This window comes from Stenella coeruleoalba (assembly GCF_951394435.1).
Source record: "Stenella coeruleoalba genome assembly, chromosome: 3".
NCBI classification, from domain to species: Eukaryota; Metazoa; Chordata; class Mammalia; order Artiodactyla; family Delphinidae; genus Stenella; species Stenella coeruleoalba.
Window position 1 is genome coordinate 94000424 of NC_137148.1, and position 18656 is coordinate 94019079.

General features: G+C 36.4%; 2 protein-coding genes across 8 annotated transcripts in view; both read right to left on the reverse strand.

Moving 5' to 3' along the window:
* PGGT1B (protein geranylgeranyltransferase type I subunit beta) overlaps window positions 1–1077 on the reverse strand; it is a 56914-nt gene extending 55837 nt beyond the window's left edge. Inside the window, exon 1 of the mRNA XM_079918792.1 lies at window positions 804–1077. Within this exon, the coding sequence (XP_079774918.1) occupies window positions 804–943 (140 nt within the window). The 5' untranslated portion in view covers window positions 944–1077. The remainder of the gene's footprint in view (window positions 1–803) is intronic.
* Window positions 1078–3990: 2913 nt separating this feature from the next.
* Window positions 3991–18656, reverse strand: part of CCDC112 (coiled-coil domain containing 112) — a 234437-nt gene continuing 219771 nt past the window's right edge. For all 7 annotated transcript variants that reach the window (XM_079918786.1, XM_079918787.1, XM_079918788.1 and 4 more), the window contains 8 exons: window positions 17265–17386; window positions 14147–14236; window positions 11567–11642; window positions 10777–11167; window positions 7253–7666; window positions 5718–5813; window positions 4699–4817; window positions 3991–4483 (listed from right to left, as the gene is read on the reverse strand). In XM_079918786.1, the coding sequence (XP_079774912.1) occupies window positions 4453–4483; window positions 4699–4817; window positions 5718–5813; window positions 7253–7666; window positions 10777–11167; window positions 11567–11642; window positions 14147–14236; window positions 17265–17313 (1266 nt within the window). In that variant the 5' untranslated portion in view covers window positions 17314–17386 and the 3' untranslated portion in view covers window positions 3991–4452. The remainder of the gene's footprint in view (window positions 4484–4698; window positions 4818–5717; window positions 5814–7252; window positions 7667–10776; window positions 11168–11566; window positions 11643–14146; window positions 14237–17264; window positions 17387–18656) is intronic.

The following is an 18656-nucleotide window of genomic DNA, read 5'->3' on the forward strand; positions in this document are numbered from 1 at the left end:
TACACCACAGGCTCAGTTACGAAAATACGGAAAAGATCAGAGCAAAACCAATTGGCTCTCTCTTCCAAGCCAGTCCCATGAAGCTTTGGAGTCTCACTTCAAAACACAACAGTGCAAAGCAAAGATCGCCGCCTCCTTTCGTTATTCTCATCCCCAGACGTTTACTCTTAATGACTAACTCACAGTTTCTTAGCCTCTGCCAGATCACAGTCCTCAGACCACCCCAACTCACAATGCCATTGCAAATAAACTTTAACAGGCTGCTTCCAGCAACACTGCACCTCTTTCGCCAATCCTATCATTAGATTTACGATTCCTGGAAAGTTCTTATCTACGCACACCTTAGAGGCTCCCTACCGCTCCTATACACTGAACACCATACAGGCATTCAATTAAGAATTAACGACTTTATGGACGAAAGGGAAGCACTGGAGAGGCTATTTAGGTAAAATACGATGACAAACCCTTTGTCTTTTTCTGTTTATACTCGGAAGCGAGGCCAAGGGACTCACAGGTTCGGAGCAGGGTAAAAAGGAAGCTCAAAGTTGAGACGAAAACATGGTTGAGAAGTGAAAAGGGCGAAACCTGTAGATTCCAAAAGCCCTCGACTTACAGCTCGCCCCAGCCCTCTCGCCGTAGCTCGCGGGAGCGAGGGTGACTGCAGCCCGGCCCGGGAGGGTAAGCAGTGCCGGGTGGTCGGTGGCGCAGCCCTCATGGGGCGCCCACTTAGCCATCAGGCTCCGCAGCGCCTTTCCGGGGGGCCGGGCCCTGTGTCGGCCTCGCTGGCTGTGGCCACCAGTTACCTGCTGGTCTCGAGCGAAGAGTAGCGCTCCGGCAAGACCTGGAGGCAGCGCTGGAAGAACCGCACGTGCCGGTCCCGTAGAAAATCCAGCCGCTCTCCCTCTCCACTCCCAGCCGGCCGCTCTTCCTCCGTGGCCGCCATGCTGCTACGGAAACGACGTCCGCCGCGACCCGGAAGCAGTTGCCTCGTGGCGCGAAGGAAACCCAAGGGGCAACACCTGGGGGTCGGGTGGGGAGGGCAAGTGCGCCCTCCGCTTCCCACATCGGTGATTGAAGCTATACGCTGTCAACGGAAGGCATTACGCGGCGCTTTCTCCCTCCCATTTCTCCGTAGGTAGCGCACGACCCCGCCTTTTCTACGCTAAGCTCCAAAGGTTTGGAAACACCTCGCAAGCCTTGTAAAATTCAGCCCACAAATCCACACATCCTTCCAGAACTTTTATCTTGGATATTTGGGAGGAAGTGCAAGGTCAGTAGCTTCAAGTTCGCTTTGAGAAAAGTAAGGCCCTAAAGAACATGAAGATGGTACATATGAAAATAGAGATGGGCCAGTATAAATTTGCCAACAGACTCATTTTTCGAAGGCCACAGTTTTAAGCTGAATGGATGGAGAAAATCTACAAATCAAATTATTTGGTTATGGGGATAACCAAATGCTTATTAAATAATTATCGACACACAGACACACACACACACACACTCCCTGTTCACTAGCATGCGAGGATTTGTATCATTTGCTTTTACGGGACAAAGATTTTACTCCTTGAGTCAATGTGTCACCCAGCATCAATGTTGGATCAATTTGCAACGGAAAATATGCGCAACGTGTTCTCTACGCATATGCTAAAAAAATGAAATAACATAGGCTTCTAGCTTTTTTTTTTCTTCTTCAAAAAGAGGGATTTAAGTTGCTTCAACCATATAGTCTTCCCTTTAAGTTTACGATTCAGTCTTGGGGGAAAAAAATCCACGCAAGGATCAGGCCTGAACTTGGTTTTTATAATCAACTAATAGAAGTTTGGGCATAATTTCAATTGTTAGCTTTCTTAGAAAATGTATTTCTTAAAAAACATACCATGTGGGCTGGAGTTCCTAATTCACCAATCCAAAGCACCTTGCATAATGTTAGGTACTAGTAACTAATTATTCACAGGTACTCCTGCATGTCTTTAACAAATATTGCATTAACAACTGCCAGGTAGGGGCAGAGGGCTGTCCTTGGTGCTTCCCTACAAATACAGAGGCCAACGGTCCTTGCCCTTTAGGTATGCCCAGTTTAGAGGAGTTTTCACTCCATTATTACAATGAAGATCTTTCTCTCTCACTTACACATATACACCACAAAATGTCTGAAGATGTTCAAAGTGAAATTACATCACACACATATAACTTACTAGAATCAATTATGCACATTCTATATAAGCTCAGAAAGACAATCCTATTCAACCTGGCCCTTAAAGGGGAGCCAATATTTCATCTGATTCTCAGCCCAAGAACCACTAATCTGATCCAAATCTGGAGGAAATACTTCTATGGTGGACTCACTGAGAGATAATATACCTCCTAGGTAAGTAATCACCCACCTTTTCATGGGTGATTCTGACCATACAAGATTTTTGACATACATGTGACAGAATCTAACCCCCTACATAAAATGTCACTCTACATTATTAGTTAAGAAGTATAAATAGCACAAGTCTTCAAAGTATAGGAATGATAGAGTATCTATAAAATTGAATACTATTTATCCATTAAATGATAATGTTTGAACTATACAGAAACAGAAAAATATGTGATGTAATGTTAAGTGATTACAGTGTAATATCTAAAATGTATTCTAAGACTACCTATTTAAAATATGTAGGTGTATTTCTAGAAGAAATTACCTTAGGGTAGTGGAATTATGGGTGCTTTATAACATTTTTCCTTTAGTGTTTTTTTCTAAATTTCTTATTAATATACTTTTTAATCTGGTATAAGAAATGTTTATTTGACATCTCTTCTATGAGCCTGTAACTGTAGACATTATTATGTTTATTGTACGTCCTTTATACAAAGGATCCATATGATAAATTCCTCATTTATTTTATCAATAGATTCAGTTAGAAGGACTAGTTTCTTCAAAATACTTCCATACTTACTTTTATTTAAAAAATAAATAAATAAATAAAACAAAAAGCTATAAGAACCATATCACCCAGTAAGCTTACCTTAGATGCAGGAAACTAAAAGCTGTATTTGTGTACAACAAAAAGCAACATGTTAGAAAGTAATGTATAAGAAACCTTTACTTTTCTGTATCTTGTCGCTGTTCAATTCTGTTTTTAAATTTCCTTGTCCTGTTCTTTGTTTTATTTCTAAACGGCCTCAAATCATTTTAAAAAGTTAAGGAGAACAAGTACAGTAAATGAAATGGGCATTCCTGATTAAGGATGTTTTATATTAATTCTCTCATTTTGCACCAATAATTGTATAATCAGAATTCAGTTTCCATAATTTGGAGGCCATCTACTTTGAATATTAACTTTGAAATATGAAAAGGTTTTGACTACTACTCATAATAAATTTCTGAGTCATTTGACCTAAATGTATCAAATTACAATTAAAGATACTCTAATATAAAAGTTATAAGAAATGAGTTTCTATATTTATTATGTATATGATGCCTTTCCTATAAGATGGGAACTCATTGAAGTTAGGGACTAAGATTTTTTTAATATGAAAAGTTGAGTCAAATTAAGTTAAATTGTGTTTTCATTTACAAAAGTTTGGAGATTTTAAAATTAACTCTTTTGACCAAATATATTAGTCTAGCAATTTTAAAACATTTTAAATACCACTAAGAGAAATCATAGTATTCTAAAGCCAGCTTATTTCAGATAATGTTTCAAAACAGAAGATTTTCATATTTTGAGGCAAACAAAGCAGAAAAGAAAACTGCATCAGCCAAGAAGATGTGAAAGACACAAGATTTTATAAATGTGTGGAGTCCAAAAAGGCTGAAAGGAGATTTGGAATAGCTAAAGGAAACCAAAAAGATTAAATATCAATAATACAAATAATAGGGTATATATGAGATGAGAGGCATATTTTTAAAATAAATATTCTCTATATAAAACAAAGCATGCTTCAAACAAATACAAAATATTTGGTACACAAAAATGTAGTAACTGACAAATTACCAATTTGTTAAACTTAGAAAAAGTACCAACTTATTTCATAACTCAAAAAAAAAAAACTTTACATTTTTGTTACTCAGGCTAATTTAGCTCCAAGTTATAAATCTTACAATTTTGGTTTAAAAATGTTACTGTATGATTGTCTCAATTTATTTTGCTATGCAGTGACAAAAACAAAGTATCTTTCAAATGTTCTAAGTATTTAAATGAAATACTGTTTCTAACATAGACTTATTCAAGGAACTTTTACATCAATAATAGGCCAACTTGTACATTAATTACCCTCTTAGTATAAACAGGAAACACTAATGACAATGCCTCATGGAACTTAATACCTGCCAATTCACATGCAACACAATAATCAATCTGACTAGGCTAGTAATATTTCAAGAACACAGTCACTCTCTCCTATAACGGAATATGCTAACATTCCCATCAACTGAATGCCAATTTCATTATCCCATATTCTTTTCTAAACTCCTTGTCTCCAGGTTGGAATAGCCCTAAGGAGAAGAAGAAAAGAGCAATTACAAATATATAGGATATTTTTTTAAAAGTTCTGATTAAATGTTAACTTTAAAAAAAGTATATAGATTTGTTTTATCAACTTTTTATTATAAAACACAATATACATACATAAACTGCATAAAATATATACAATTTATATGCAGTTTATTAAATTATTATAGAGTGAACACCCAATCTAACTCCTTTTTACCTATGTGGGATATGTAGAAGTGGCCCAGAGCCTGTTGGTCCTATCTTTTTGGTGCGTTCTTCCCAACCTTTGGTAGGTTTGTAAACTCTAGAGGGATCTCTACTAATGTTGTTTTCAACCTGTAATCAGAAGTAAAATGAGTGCCAGTTAATTTATATGAACTATTAAGTTTGTACTTGTAAGATCCTTAGTAACAGACAGAAGTTTTAAGGAAAATACTTGATATTCGCTAGACAGAAATAAAACCGTTTCAGTAAACTTATAATTGTGCTCATATAGCTAAAATAAAATTTGGATTATATCAATCTATTAATAAAGTGTTAATTTAGGGGTTTTTCTAGTTCAATTATTTTTTTTTTTGCGGTACGCAGGCCTCTCACTGTTGTGGCCTCTCCCGTTGCGGAGCACAGGCTCCGGAGGCGCAGGCTCAGCGGCCATGGCTCACGGGCCCAGCCGCTCCGCGGCATGTGGGATCTTCCCGGACCGGGGCACAAACCTGTGTCCCCTGCATCGGCAGGCGGTGGGAAGCCCAAGTTCAATTATTTTATTCTACTTCCACTGTTGTATTTTTTTCTATTTCTATCATGAGGGAAATGTAATACAGCAAAGTATGATAGTGATATAGCCAGACAATAAATTTAAGATAAATAAACACCAGTAAGTCCTTTGTTTTATCCATGAGAGTCACCAGTATCTTTATCACCAATGAAATTAAACAATGCTCATAGCTGCTATAGGTCTAAAATATAGGCTCATATAGGAAGAATGAAGAAAAGAATGAAGAGTAGGAAGAGAGAAGGAATTTAGGGTAAAAGAAAATGAGGTGCTTATAATGTGAAATGGTAGAATTCAAACAACAGCTGCTTAAGTTGTACCAAGTTATTTTTTGTAATATGTAAATAAATAAGTGTGAAATAAAGGAGATGGATAAAAAGAAAATGGATTTTATGTTTGTATCCTTACAAATCAATGAATTAGGATAATAACAATGAAAATAAATTAATCTCAGGACTGAGTACCTTTTCTTTTAATTTTGCCAGTTTTCTTTGTTTTTCTGCCTTTTCATCTTCCTTTGATTGTCTATCTAGAATTTTCAATTCAAGTTTATGTAAATCCTAAAAGACATATACCAACAAAAAAGATAACATTAAGAAATTAAAATCAGCTAGAATCTGTTTCAAAGTTTATTAAAGTAAACTTTAATAAAGTTTAAAGTAAAATTAAATTACCTTAAGTAGCAATACTCCTTTAATATCAACCTTTTCCAAAAAAGGAAGAGCTTTATTTTCTGAATATAAATGTAATACATGCACATGCTTTCTGAATCACCTTCTTTTAGGCGTTTCTTGTTTTATTTTATGGCTCAGTCTAAAACTTCCTTTTAATGGGTGAGTTAGCCTATTTTCACTTATCAATACAGATATGTCTGGTTTTAGACCTCTCATATATTTTCTGTATAACAGGTTTTCTTTTTTTTCCTAAGCCTTTAATTATGTGACCTGCTTGCCTTTTTGGGGAGTGGATCTTTTGTTATTTAGGGAGATTTTTATATATGAACCAAAAGAAATCCCACTAGTAATGTGTTTTTTTCCTATTATTTTTCTTTGTATTTCCCTTATTTTTGCTTTATGAGTGTTGTTCCTATGTATTCTGATGCATATAACAATTCATAGCACTTACCTCTCATTTGTACTCTTTTTCATTTTAAAGTACCCTTCCTTGCCTTTTTTAATACATTTGGACTGATTCCACCCTGTCTGATAATAAGATTGCAACTTCTTTCTTTGATTAGGATTTTTCTTATATACATTTGTTTAAAATCACCTATAATCCTCTCAGCAATAACCTTGATTCCTTTAAGTATATGTTGAGTATCTATAATGTGCTAGACCCTAGGGTAAAGGATGAACAAAAAGGGCAAAACCTCTGCCTTCATGGAGCTTACATTATGGTAGGGAGATGGACAGTGAACTAGTAAGCAAATCACCTATAAGGAAAAGCCAGCCAGTTCGGCAAAGGAAACAAGACATTCATGGCCTGGCCTGTGGCTACCTTTCCAGCCTTGTCTCCTGCTGGTTCCCATCTCCCAGTTGATGCCCTAAAAATACTGAAGTGTTTACAGTTTCCCCCACAAACTACTCTGTTACACTCCTCCAAGCTGCCCATTCATGTTCACTCTACTAAGAAAGATCGCCCCTTTCCTTCCCCTTTCTTCTCTTCCAAGACTCAACTCAAGTATCACCTTCTGTCTCACACTCACAGTTATGGTAAGCTTTCCTTCTTGCACATCCACCTCCGAAAGTTCTCTGTCCACACCTCAATCACCACACTGTTTACCATATTATACTGAAGTCCTCTATTTGCACATCAGTCTTTCCCAGTAGACTATAATCTACTAGAAAGCAGGGAGCATGGCCCACTTATTTTGGTGTACTAATGCTAGGTCCAGGCCAGATATATAAGAAGGATTCAATTAATTTTTGCTGAACTGAACCTGGAAGTAATACCTCCATGTGTATCACTGAAAAATTATTTAGGAAATGTATTTACTCACTCTTTCTTGAAACCTGGAAATTTCATCAGCAGCGGTTTTTCTTTTTTCTGCCTTTTCTGTCTTTTCCCTAATCTCCTTTTCAAGTCTCAAAAATTCTTCCTGTTCTTTCTTCTGCTGGGTATAAGTTTCTAGCAGCAATTTTAGTTTACATTGGCGTTGATGTTCTTTCTGCTGCTTTTTCTCCTTCTCTTGCTCTTCTTTTAACTGGGAAGCATATTTCATTGACATTTCTATACTTTTCTGTTTTTTCCAAGCTTCAACTGCCAATTTCTGCTTCTTTCTTTGTTCTTCTTTTTGCTTTTGATTATCTTCCTGTTTATTATGAAAAAGCATTGGTATGTTCTCCGCTTTTTCCTTTAACTTGAAAATTTCCTCCTTTTTTTGCTGCTTTTTGGTTTTCCAATTCTGAATAGACTAAATGGTTAAAACATAGCAAGAAAAAATATTTTTAATAGCCAAAAGCATTTTATTTTTTAATTTGGCCACACTGTGCAGCATGCAGGATCTTACTTCCCCAACCAGTGATCGAACCTGGGCCCCGGCAGTGAAAGAGCTGAGTCCTAACCACTGGACTGCCAGAAAATTCCCACCAAAACCATTTTAAAATACAACCTCAAATCCATCTTTATTTCTAGAATAGTGATGCAGGATGCTAGTTGCTTAGTTTTTAAAAGTGTTTTTTTAAACCAATGCAGGTTTTTTCTATTTCTGTTTGTAAAAAATTTAATGTATCTTTTAAAACACTGAATAATGGCTATTCCATCAGCCTTTCTCTTCCTCTTTTAATCCCCAGGTACACAAGGACAACACCTCATTAAGTATCTTCCTCCCCTTTACCTCCTTCATTTGTGTTCAGGGGAAACATCCCTTTCCTCTGATCATTTCACTTCTGCTTCCAAATCCTCTTTCTAGGCTTAGAATCCTTTCTGAGTGACCTATCTCTGGTCAAAATATCAGAAGAGGAATTAAAAGTGGGGTAGTTGAGAGTATGTGCTCTGAAGCCAGGTATTTGGGACCAAATCCTGGTTTTGCCATTTACTAGGTGTAACCTTGGACGAGTCACTAAATGTCTCTGTCCTCATTTTGCTCATCTGTAAGTGGTAGGCAGCACTTCTCAAACAGGGTTGTTGTGAAGTTTAAATGAGTAAATGCCTGGCACATAGTGCTTCGTAAGTGTAAAAAAAAGTAAAAAGTAAAATAGCTTCAGATCTTTATATATGGGTATGTAAAGATTATTTAAAATTCTAGCAGCCTTCTCTGACATAAAGGAAACATCCACTGAATTACTTTCCCCTCAAGTTGGGAAATCATTTCCTCATCTTTCCTTATGGTATATCATTCATTTTCATTAAATAAATCCTTATGCTATGTGTACTATACGCAAGACAATGTGACGGGAACCATAGAAGATTAAAACAATACCAAATGCCATCTAGTATAGTGCTACTCAAAGTACTGGTCCACAACAATATCAGGAATTCATGCCAGGATGTACATCAGTGTACTGCTTCCTCAATGAGAAAGTTTTCTATGAAAAAACAGCCACCTGAACTAAATAGTGTACTTACTGGGTAGCTGATTCTCATGCAATCATGATAACTCACTGAAGACCAGAATAGTTTGCAAACTAACATCCAGTCCATGCACCAAGTTTGAGCAGCATTGCTTGAGGTGAGATATGTACATAAATACTAGAATACAGAATGTGCCATCGCACATCACACAAGACATATAAACAAGTACTAGTGAAATTCTGAGCAGACTATTTATGTTTGAGTGAGCAGAAAGGAAGCAGCATCTGATCTGGGCAGATTTGGGCAGGTTGATAGTGGAAGGGGGAAGAAAGAAGGAGGTTCCAAAAAGTGAGAACAAGATAAGCAAGGGTAGTTGGGCCAGAAAGTTCATGGAATGTCTGAAAATAAGTATGTTCATTTAGGCAAAACACAGGATATATTAAAGGAAATGGGAGATAAAAATGGTAAATTTCCTACTCAACATTTTAAACTCAACAGATTTGAAACTGCATTCCTGATGCTGTACCCCCAAACTTCCCTCTTCTCTTCCACCATGTCCTACTTCAGTAAATGACACCTCCACTTTCACACCCCCTCTTACCTCACCCCTACATCCAATCAATCATCAGATATCAGGAAACAGAGTGGCTGGGAATAAGAAGAGAAAGCCGGAATCCAGGTGGTTTACCTTCATTACAAGAAGCACTGTGTCTGTTCCTTTTCCCTAGAGAGGTGGTTCTCAAACTTTAGCTTGTTAACATAATAACCTAGAGTACTTGTTTCAACACAGATTTTGGGGCCCCGCCCCCAGAGTTGAGATTAGGTCTGGGGTTGGGGCCTGCTAAATTCTAACAAGTTCCCAGGTGATGCTGACTTTGCTGGTCCACGGACCACTTTGCTGGCCTGTGGACCTCAAGTTTTCAGTATCGTGGAGAAAAAAATCCCAAATAATTCTTAATTGCTTGTTATTTTGAGTTTTTAAAAATGACTTATGTTTCAAAGTTTTTCTTAAAGTTTCAAGTCTCAACCTTACGAACATTCAACTTATTTTGGGCAGAAACAACTGCAACAACAAATGCCAGCTATTTCTTCTAAAACTTTAGACTACACGTGCAATCAAATATTTCTTTAATGCTCCTTAGGTATGCTGTTTGTTGAACTGTCATACCTTTCTTGTTAAACCAACCGAGTTAAAGTTTATCTAGCTGAAGTCTACAAAAAAGTGACTCAAACTTAGACTATCTAAACCCATGGTTCTTGACCAGGGGCAATTTTTACCCTCCAGGGGACATCTGGTAATGTCTGGAAATATTTTTGATAATCACAATTCAGGGGCTGCTACCAGCATCTAATGGGTGGAGGTCAAGGATGCTGCTAACCATCCTACAATGCACAGGAGAGCCCCCAGAGCGAAGAATTATCCAGCCCAAATGGTCAACAATGCTAATGTTGAGAAATCCTGATCTAAACCAGAGCCAGAATAATATTTTTGTGAAAATGGAACTTTTTAGGTATTTGCTGCAATCAAGAGTTACCCCTTTACTCTGGAGTTGCCAAAATTTTGAGTCTTTTAAAATAAACAATGAGGCTGAAGTGCCAAAACTAAAAGAAACTTTTGAGTCAAAGAGCTTTCTTTCTACTGCCTCTTTATTTTCTGTTGAAAATAATGTGGCCTTTGCTCGTAAGATGACTTTTATCAAAAGCCTGGGTAAATCTGCATTTCCCACACTTCTAGTGGACACAGAGGGTGTTGCCCACTGTCAGACATTTTCTGACCCACTGTATTATTTACTGGAGTAGATATGCTGGATGTTGAGGATGTCCAACTATAGTTCCACTAAAATGACTTCACTTCTCAATGCCTCAGTTTCACCCTCTATAAGATGGGGGGGAAAACTGTAACATACCTCACGGGGTTGTTGTAAAGTTAATAATACGTTTTAAAGAGTTTAGCACAGTCCTAGAACACAAAAATATACAACAAATAATAGCTATTATAATTGTTATTACCTCTTTTTTCCTTTCTTCTAGGGCCAGAAATTTTTGATACCATTTCTCATGCTGTTGAACTTCATCCTGTGTTCTTCCAGGAAGGTGTTCAAGAACTTCTCCCATAAATGCTGGCTTCCCTTTATGCTTGTTTCTCACCTTTACAAAGTTCTGGTGATCATAATCATCCCAGCCCCCTTGTCGCCCTCCTGCTTGCTGAAGGAATTTTTCAAACTCTACCACTTCTTCTGGAAGAGTACTTGGTGTTACTTTGTCTACAGGAACTTTGCTCGACATTGCTCTGAAAGCTTTCTCTGTTTCTGAATTATCCAAAGCCCATGTGTCAATTTTTCTTGATATGGCACACAACTCATTATTAGTTGTCTTCTCTTCTTTAGTAAGCTCTTCATAGCTAAAATTTTAAAAATAAAGTTTGAAAAATAAGATACAAACCAATCCATATTAACCCTTCATTTTTCTTCAAATTTTATTATTCCCAACTCTTTTGATGTCATCTTCTCCACTTTACATTATTAACATTTATAAATCTAAGCCTTAAAAGAGTTTCCTCAGAGAAAAAACAATCTTTCAAATTCTTATTTGAGATTTTATAGCGTCCAAATATAAATGAAAATTCACTTCAAACATGAAAAGCAGTCTAAAACCTAAAGTAAAAGAAAAGAGGTTTTATATTGCCTTTGTGTAAGACTACTATTAAATACATAACAAAATAGTTTACATACAACAATCTAGTAAAGAGTTATTGAAAAAAAGGTAAATAATTGTATATTAAAATGTATTTAAAACATACATCAACCTCTGCTCTTCCTTAAAAGTGTTAATTGCATTTTCAATTTCTTCCATCATTTCTCTGAGCTTTTCAACAACTGTAAAAAGAAAAAAAGGAAAAATTATGTTATGTCATATTTTATTATGACTAAGGATTAAAAATTAGGAAGAAAATTAGAATGTTCCCTTAATTTAAAAACATTTCTTAGGGGGCTTCCCTGGTGGCGCAGTGGTTGGGGGTCTGCCTGCCGGTGTGGGGGACGCAGGTTCGTGTCCCGGTCTGGGGGGATCCCACATGCCGCGGTGCAGCTGGGCCCGTGCGCCATGGCCGCTGGGCCTGCGCGTCCGGAGCCTGTGCTCCGCGGCGGGGGAGGCCGCAGAGGTGAGAGGTCCGCGTACCGCAAAAATTATATATATATATATATATATATATATATAAAACACATTTCTTAGCCTAAAGGATAAGAAAAAAATGTGCTTAAATGTGCTTTTAAAAAGTGAATTTTTATGATTGCAGTTTTTTGTTTTTGTTTTCTTCTTTTTTGCGATACGCGGGCTTCTCACCGCTGTGGCCTCTCCCGTTGCGGAGCACAGGCTCCGGATGCGCAGGCTCAGCAGCCATGGCTCACGGGCCTAGCCGCTCCGCGGCATGTGGGATCTTCCCGGACGGGGGTACGAACCTGTGTCCCCCGCATCGGCAGGCGGACTCTCAACCACTGAGCCACCAGGGAAGCCCCGATTGCAGTTTTTTGATTACAGATTTTTTCCTATGCACATATCTTAAATATTTTTCCCAGAAAAAAATTTTATACCACATATATTTTTTGTGACATGCACTTTTTCTTTAACAAAATGTTGTAGTTAACTTTCCATATCAATATACATATGGCTACTTCATTCTTTTTATGGCTACATGGTATTTCATCGTCTAATGCTACCCTAATTCATTTAATTAATTCTCCAACTGATGAACCTTTAAATAGATGCAATGCTGTAGTAAATATCTTTGCATACATATTTTTGCATGCTCAAATAAATATTTTTAATTTTTATTTTATATCAGAGTATAGTTGATTAACAATGTTGTGCTAGTTTCAGGTGTACAGCAAGGTGATTCAGTTATACATACACATGTATCTATTCTTTCTCAATTCTTTTCCCATTTAGGTTATTACAGAATATTGAGCAGCGTTCCCTGTGCTATACAGTAGGTCCTTGTTGGCTATCTATTTTAAACATAGCAGTGTGTACATGTCAATCCCAAACTCTCAGTCTATCCCTGCCACCTCAAATAAATACTTTTAGAGGATAATTGATAACCTTAAATGCTAAATCAAAAAAGTATGCCCACTTTACAGTATGCTAAATACTGTCACACTGTCCTTCAAAGAGGCTCTATCTCTTTACAGTTCTTGAGAGTGCTCCTTCCCATGTAATTCTAGCCAGTTCCAAAATAACCAAAAATTTATTGTCATTGATTTGACATTTTTATAATAATTAATAAGCCTGAGCACCTTTTCACATGTGTTTTGTGTTTCTTTTGCTATAATATGCAACTTACAATCTTTGCCCATTTTTCTGTTGCTCTAATTTGTAGGTACTCTTTACACATTATGGATATTAGCTTTTTAAGTTACATATATACTGCTAATATTTTCCTAATTTGTATTTCAACTTTGCTTATGGTTTTGAGGTATTTTTTAATAATCAATTATGTCCACTTTTTTCTTTATGGTTTCTGATCTTTGTCATTCTTATAAATTATAATACAATTATAAAAATATTAACCCATGTCCCTTTCTAATATTTTAATGGTTTCATGTATTAATTTAATAAATAATAATTATATTTACTATTTTTTATTGCTTACTATGTTATAAGCAGTGCATAAATGCTTTCTGTGCATTGTCTCACTTCATTCCTGCAACAACTCTATGAGTTAGGTTGTATGATTATCTCCATTTTAGAGCTAAGTAAATGAAAGCTCAAAGAGATCAGGTAACTTGCCTAAAATCACTTAACTGATAGTTCAAGGATCTGACCCAACATGTGTCTGATTCTTAAGTCCATACATCTTGAGCACTTTACTGCATTGCTTTGATCTCTCAGAAATGAATGCTGGCTTAAGCAAGGAGGTAAGGATACAATTTTGTTTTTCACAAATGACTAGAATTTGCCCCAATACTACTTAGCCATTCCCTTAGGTATTTGAAATGCCTCTGAAAGGCAATAATTTCAAAAAGCAAATGATGGGAAAACACTAGGCTAAGAATCAAGAAATCAGTCTTTTTTTCCTCTTCATCAGCTGAATCTGAATCTTTGCATACCACAGATTCTTCATCCTGTATGTGACACTATTATCTGTTCTGTCTACTTCATAATTTGTAAGGGTTTGATAGCATTTTAAAGATTAAAAAAATACATAAACACCAAATATTACAGTTTTCTGATGTATCCTTATTAATCCCTAACCAAAAAGTAGGGCTTAGCTCCTCCATTAATGCCAAATAGAAAAATTCTTACTAGAAAAGTATAAACTTTTCTAATGAACAAAAGAAAAAACTAATACATGAGAAAAAATATAAAATCTAAATTTACTTACAATCAGGTGTAGGCTTCACATCTTTTAACTGATGCTGAAGTTTCTTTACATTGTTGTGTATTTTGGCCAATTGTTGCTGGATTTTTACTCCTGTAAGGGAGAAGTATGTACTTTAAAATAACTCTATGACAAATGTGGTTCAGGATTCTTCACACAAGACTGATCACCACTATTTAATAAATGACAGTGAAGAGCAATTAAATAATGAACAAAAGATGGTTATTTATAAGTGTCAAAACAGCCTGAACAAACTCTTCCTCTAACTAAACCATCTCTCAATTTCCTCTAATGTTTTAAAGCACAATAGGCTAAATCTTACTATAACCTGTGCCAAGGAAATGTCCTTGAAAATATTTTTTTAAACTCTAGAGACTGAGTTATTGGACACTCAAATACATGGATCAGTAGCATAGGTTTAGTCATGTTTTGTTCTTTAACAGTTTTTTTCTTTCTCTTTTAATTTGTTATAATTTATGGACATAGATTTTGACCTCAACTACTGTTGGAATATTAAAACTGTCTAACCAATATTAATTCTATGAATACTGACAAACTTCCTAGTGAGAATTAACTTCATCTAACCACATCCTCTAAGATGGGGCTGGTGATACCCACTGGTGTCACAGTCATGGCCTTGAGGAGATGTCTCAGGTGCCATTTACTGGTATGTATGCTACAGGTTGCCAAGCTCAGCCAAAGGACCAGTCTGAAGTAAAGTGTTAGGCCCACAATAAAAGCCTGAAGAACAGAAGAGGGTCTCAAAGCCATTTTCAGATGTTCCGTGTCAGCAACAGGAAGACTGGGTTCTTCTTTCATATTTTCTTTCTGAAGTTTAATATTTACTTAAATTATTAGGCTAAAGTCAAATATTCACATTCATACACATATTCATATATAGTAATATTTTATCATCTTTGGGTATTTTACTTATGCACCCCCCTTATTTTTTTGCAACTTTTCCACAAATGAACATGAGGCACCAAAAGGCTCTGTTCAAAAGTCCTTAAAAGCAATTATTTTTTAAAAAGTTTACCTTTAGGCCTGAAGCCAGTGCTAATATTCAAAACAAACCTCAAATATGTGTGTGTGACTTTGGCTTGTTCTATTTTTTATTAAAATTCAAGTGTTCCATAAAAGTAGAAACTTTATCCAATGTATTTTACAGAGTCTTACTGTTGAAACTTTAGGTCAAGAAACTTCCCTAGTAAAGTAATCAGGAAAGTGTTTTTTGTTGTTTTATTTTTGCCACAGTTTGATCAGCTACAGTGATACTGCTATAGGGCAAATGATCTTTTTATTTTTTAAATTAATTATTTATTTATTTTTTGGCTGTGTTGGGTCTTCTTTGCTGTGCGTGGGTTTCGGTAGTTGTGGCTTGCGGGCTCTAGAGCACAGGCTCAGTAGTTGTGGCACACGGGCTCAGTTGCTCCGCGGCATGTGGGATCTTCCCAGACCAGGGCTCGAACCCATGTCCCCTGAATTGGCAGGCGGATTCTTAACCACTGCGCCACCAGGGAAGTCCGGGCAAATGATCTTTTATTAATTCATTTGGAACTGACATTCTGCACTGCAGGCAAACCATTCAAATACAATATTACATAAATTCAGGCTAAAATTGTGGCATGATACTTGATGTAAGGAATATGTATTTAGTACTCCTGAGCTGTAATATGTGAAGGGGAAATTTCTATATCCTTATACTAACACAGTGCATTCCTTTTTCTCCTAGATAAAATAAATACAAAGTGTGAATAAAGAGAGGCAAAATTGTAGAAGAGAAATAAAATGATAAAAATAAAGTTGCCGGGCTTCCCTGGTGGCGCAGTGGTTGAGAGTCCACCTGCCGATCCAGGGCACACGGGTTCGTGCCCCGGTCTGGAAAGATCCCACATGCCGTGGAGCGGCTGGGCCCGTGAGCCATGGCCGCTGAGCCTGCGTGTCCGGAGCCTGTGCTCCGCAGCGGGAGAGGCCACAAGAGTGAGAGGCCCACGTGCCGCAAAAAAAAAAAAAATAAATAAATAAAGTTGCCTTAAAAGGGGGAAAATCAAATAATTTAAAATGCACAGAATGGAGACACTCTACTTAATGGCATGACTGAGAGACAGAAAGATCAGTCTGTAAAAGAACTGAGGGACATTAAGAAATATTAAACAAGGGATGCTTAGATTCCTTCATGAATCAAAGAGGAGAACTGGCAATTTGGCATTTATGTTAGGTCTTATCATTCCAACACAAGAGGGAGAATGATTCTTGCCACTATCTCACAAAAGATGACTTTTTAAAATAGCGCAATCTTACATTCTGAAAGGAAAAACTTATTAAAATATTCTTTTAATTGACTATAAGGGAGTCCCATGAGCAGTATAATCTCTATATAATAAGTCTTAATATTTTATAAAGCTTAGTGGGTTGATAACCATTATTTTTCCTTTAATCAAAGCTAAGATGTTTTTATTATTATAACATAAGGACTTTGCAGCATATAAAATCTACTCTACAAGGAAACAAAGTATTCTTGTAGAATTCTTTTTTAAGGCCAACATTTAGTACACTGTTAACAATGATTAATATTCATAACAAACAACAGAACATATTCATTGTACAACCTCTAAGGCACTTTCTTATATATGATTTCATCAGATGCACAGACAGCTCTACTATGGTAGAAATGGTAGGTTTTATATCACAGACAAGTAAACTCCAGTTTAAGCAATTATGTGACTTGACCACTTCATACCACTAAGTACAGGCTCTGAATCTGTTGATGCTTACTTAGTCCGGGGCTCAGTCAGTAAGATCGTGGTGATGAGCTAAGATCAGACAGCCCAGGAATCAATTTCCCTTTACTTTAAAAAAATTTAATAGCATTAATTGATTTGACAACCAGAAAACAAAACCCTCTTTTTCCTATTAAAATTAAAGAAATATACACAGAAAACAATCCAGTCAGAATAACTAGTGACCCCAAAAAATAAATACATACCCCTAAAAGATAAACTCATTACCAGCTAGAAAGTACCTTGATAGAGAAAATAACACAGTCAATGAACAAAGACAAAGCACAGGGCAAAACTATAACTTTGTATCTCAGGTTTTGTTCATCATGAACTCAACTTACTGTCTGTTTTCCGGCTGTTAATCAATTTATTTTCCAATTCTTCCAGCATACTATGTTCAATTCTGAAGTCACTTTTTTGGTTGTAGAAATGATTGTGTTTATCTTTTTCTATGTTAATAACTCTTTAGGGAAAGAAACAAATAGTGTAAATATGATTTAAGTATATTTTTAATTGTTTAAAATATGAAGATACTTACAATCTGTACTTTATATTTGGATTAATTCATCTAAGGATTCAAAATATAATTACTTGGATCAATAAGGCTAAGGAGTCAAAATAGTAGCTAGAAAACTGTTAAGTTCAACTAAAATCAACAGTAATTTGAATTGTTACTTAAGTTACAAAAGGTTAATTTAAGAAAATTTAATCATAGACTTGCTTTGAAAACACATAAACTTTTGGCTATTGATTCCAACTCAATCTCACCGTGGGCTGAAAATTGTCACCACTGCTGATGGCTGCTTTCACTAGGAGATACTGTTAACTTTGTAGCATGAGCCAAGACATTTAACCTCTCCAGGCATGAACATCCTCATCAATAAAAAGTGAATAATAACAACTCACCACTACCCAACAGGGCTGTGATTAATATTGTATGAGATAATATATGTGAGGAATCTTTATACAGTAAAATGCACTATGGAAACGCAAGTTATTAATATTAGTAAAACTAAAACTTCAAAAGGCAAACAATCTAGGAATTTTCGTATGTTTAAAGGATACTGTCTACATTTACTTCAAAGCTTCCTTCGTCTCATCCTTGCTCCTTGGCTTTAGTCCATCTACCTATTGGTAGGTAGGACTTTTAATGTTAGCTTGAACCCCGGGGTAAAACAAGACAATTACCATCAAGAAACTTTTTTTAGTTGGACACAGAAATTTACTTTCTCAAGGCCTGTTTTCTTTCTCCCACAAGGTGGAAATTAACATGACTTCTCCACTAATCCTGAATTTAATGAGTGGTGGAGTATCTCTGGCCACTGACTTAATTTCATATAACCCGAGGGGCAACTATCTAAGGTAGAGTTTCCCAATTTTTTTCACTTGCCACACATAGAGAAAAATTTAATATCCATAAGGCATACTGGGGTAAACAGATGAGAATGTCACAGGCCCTACCTGGCTGCCCCAAAGGCTGAAGAGGTCATAACTTGCACGTATGTTGGGAAAGGAAGGAAGGGGTAGAACAGAGACGTCAAATAGATGTCAGTCTGCAGGTCAACTCTAACAGATTGAGGGTAGCTACTGGAGTCCTGCACTGAGGACTCCAGCCCATCTAGTCTCTGGTTGGAGTGGGGGAAGTTACTATGATCAAATAGAAATGTTTGGCATGGACACAGGATATGCGACGACAGTAAGTATGTTTTGATATTCCTGGATTAGAAATATTA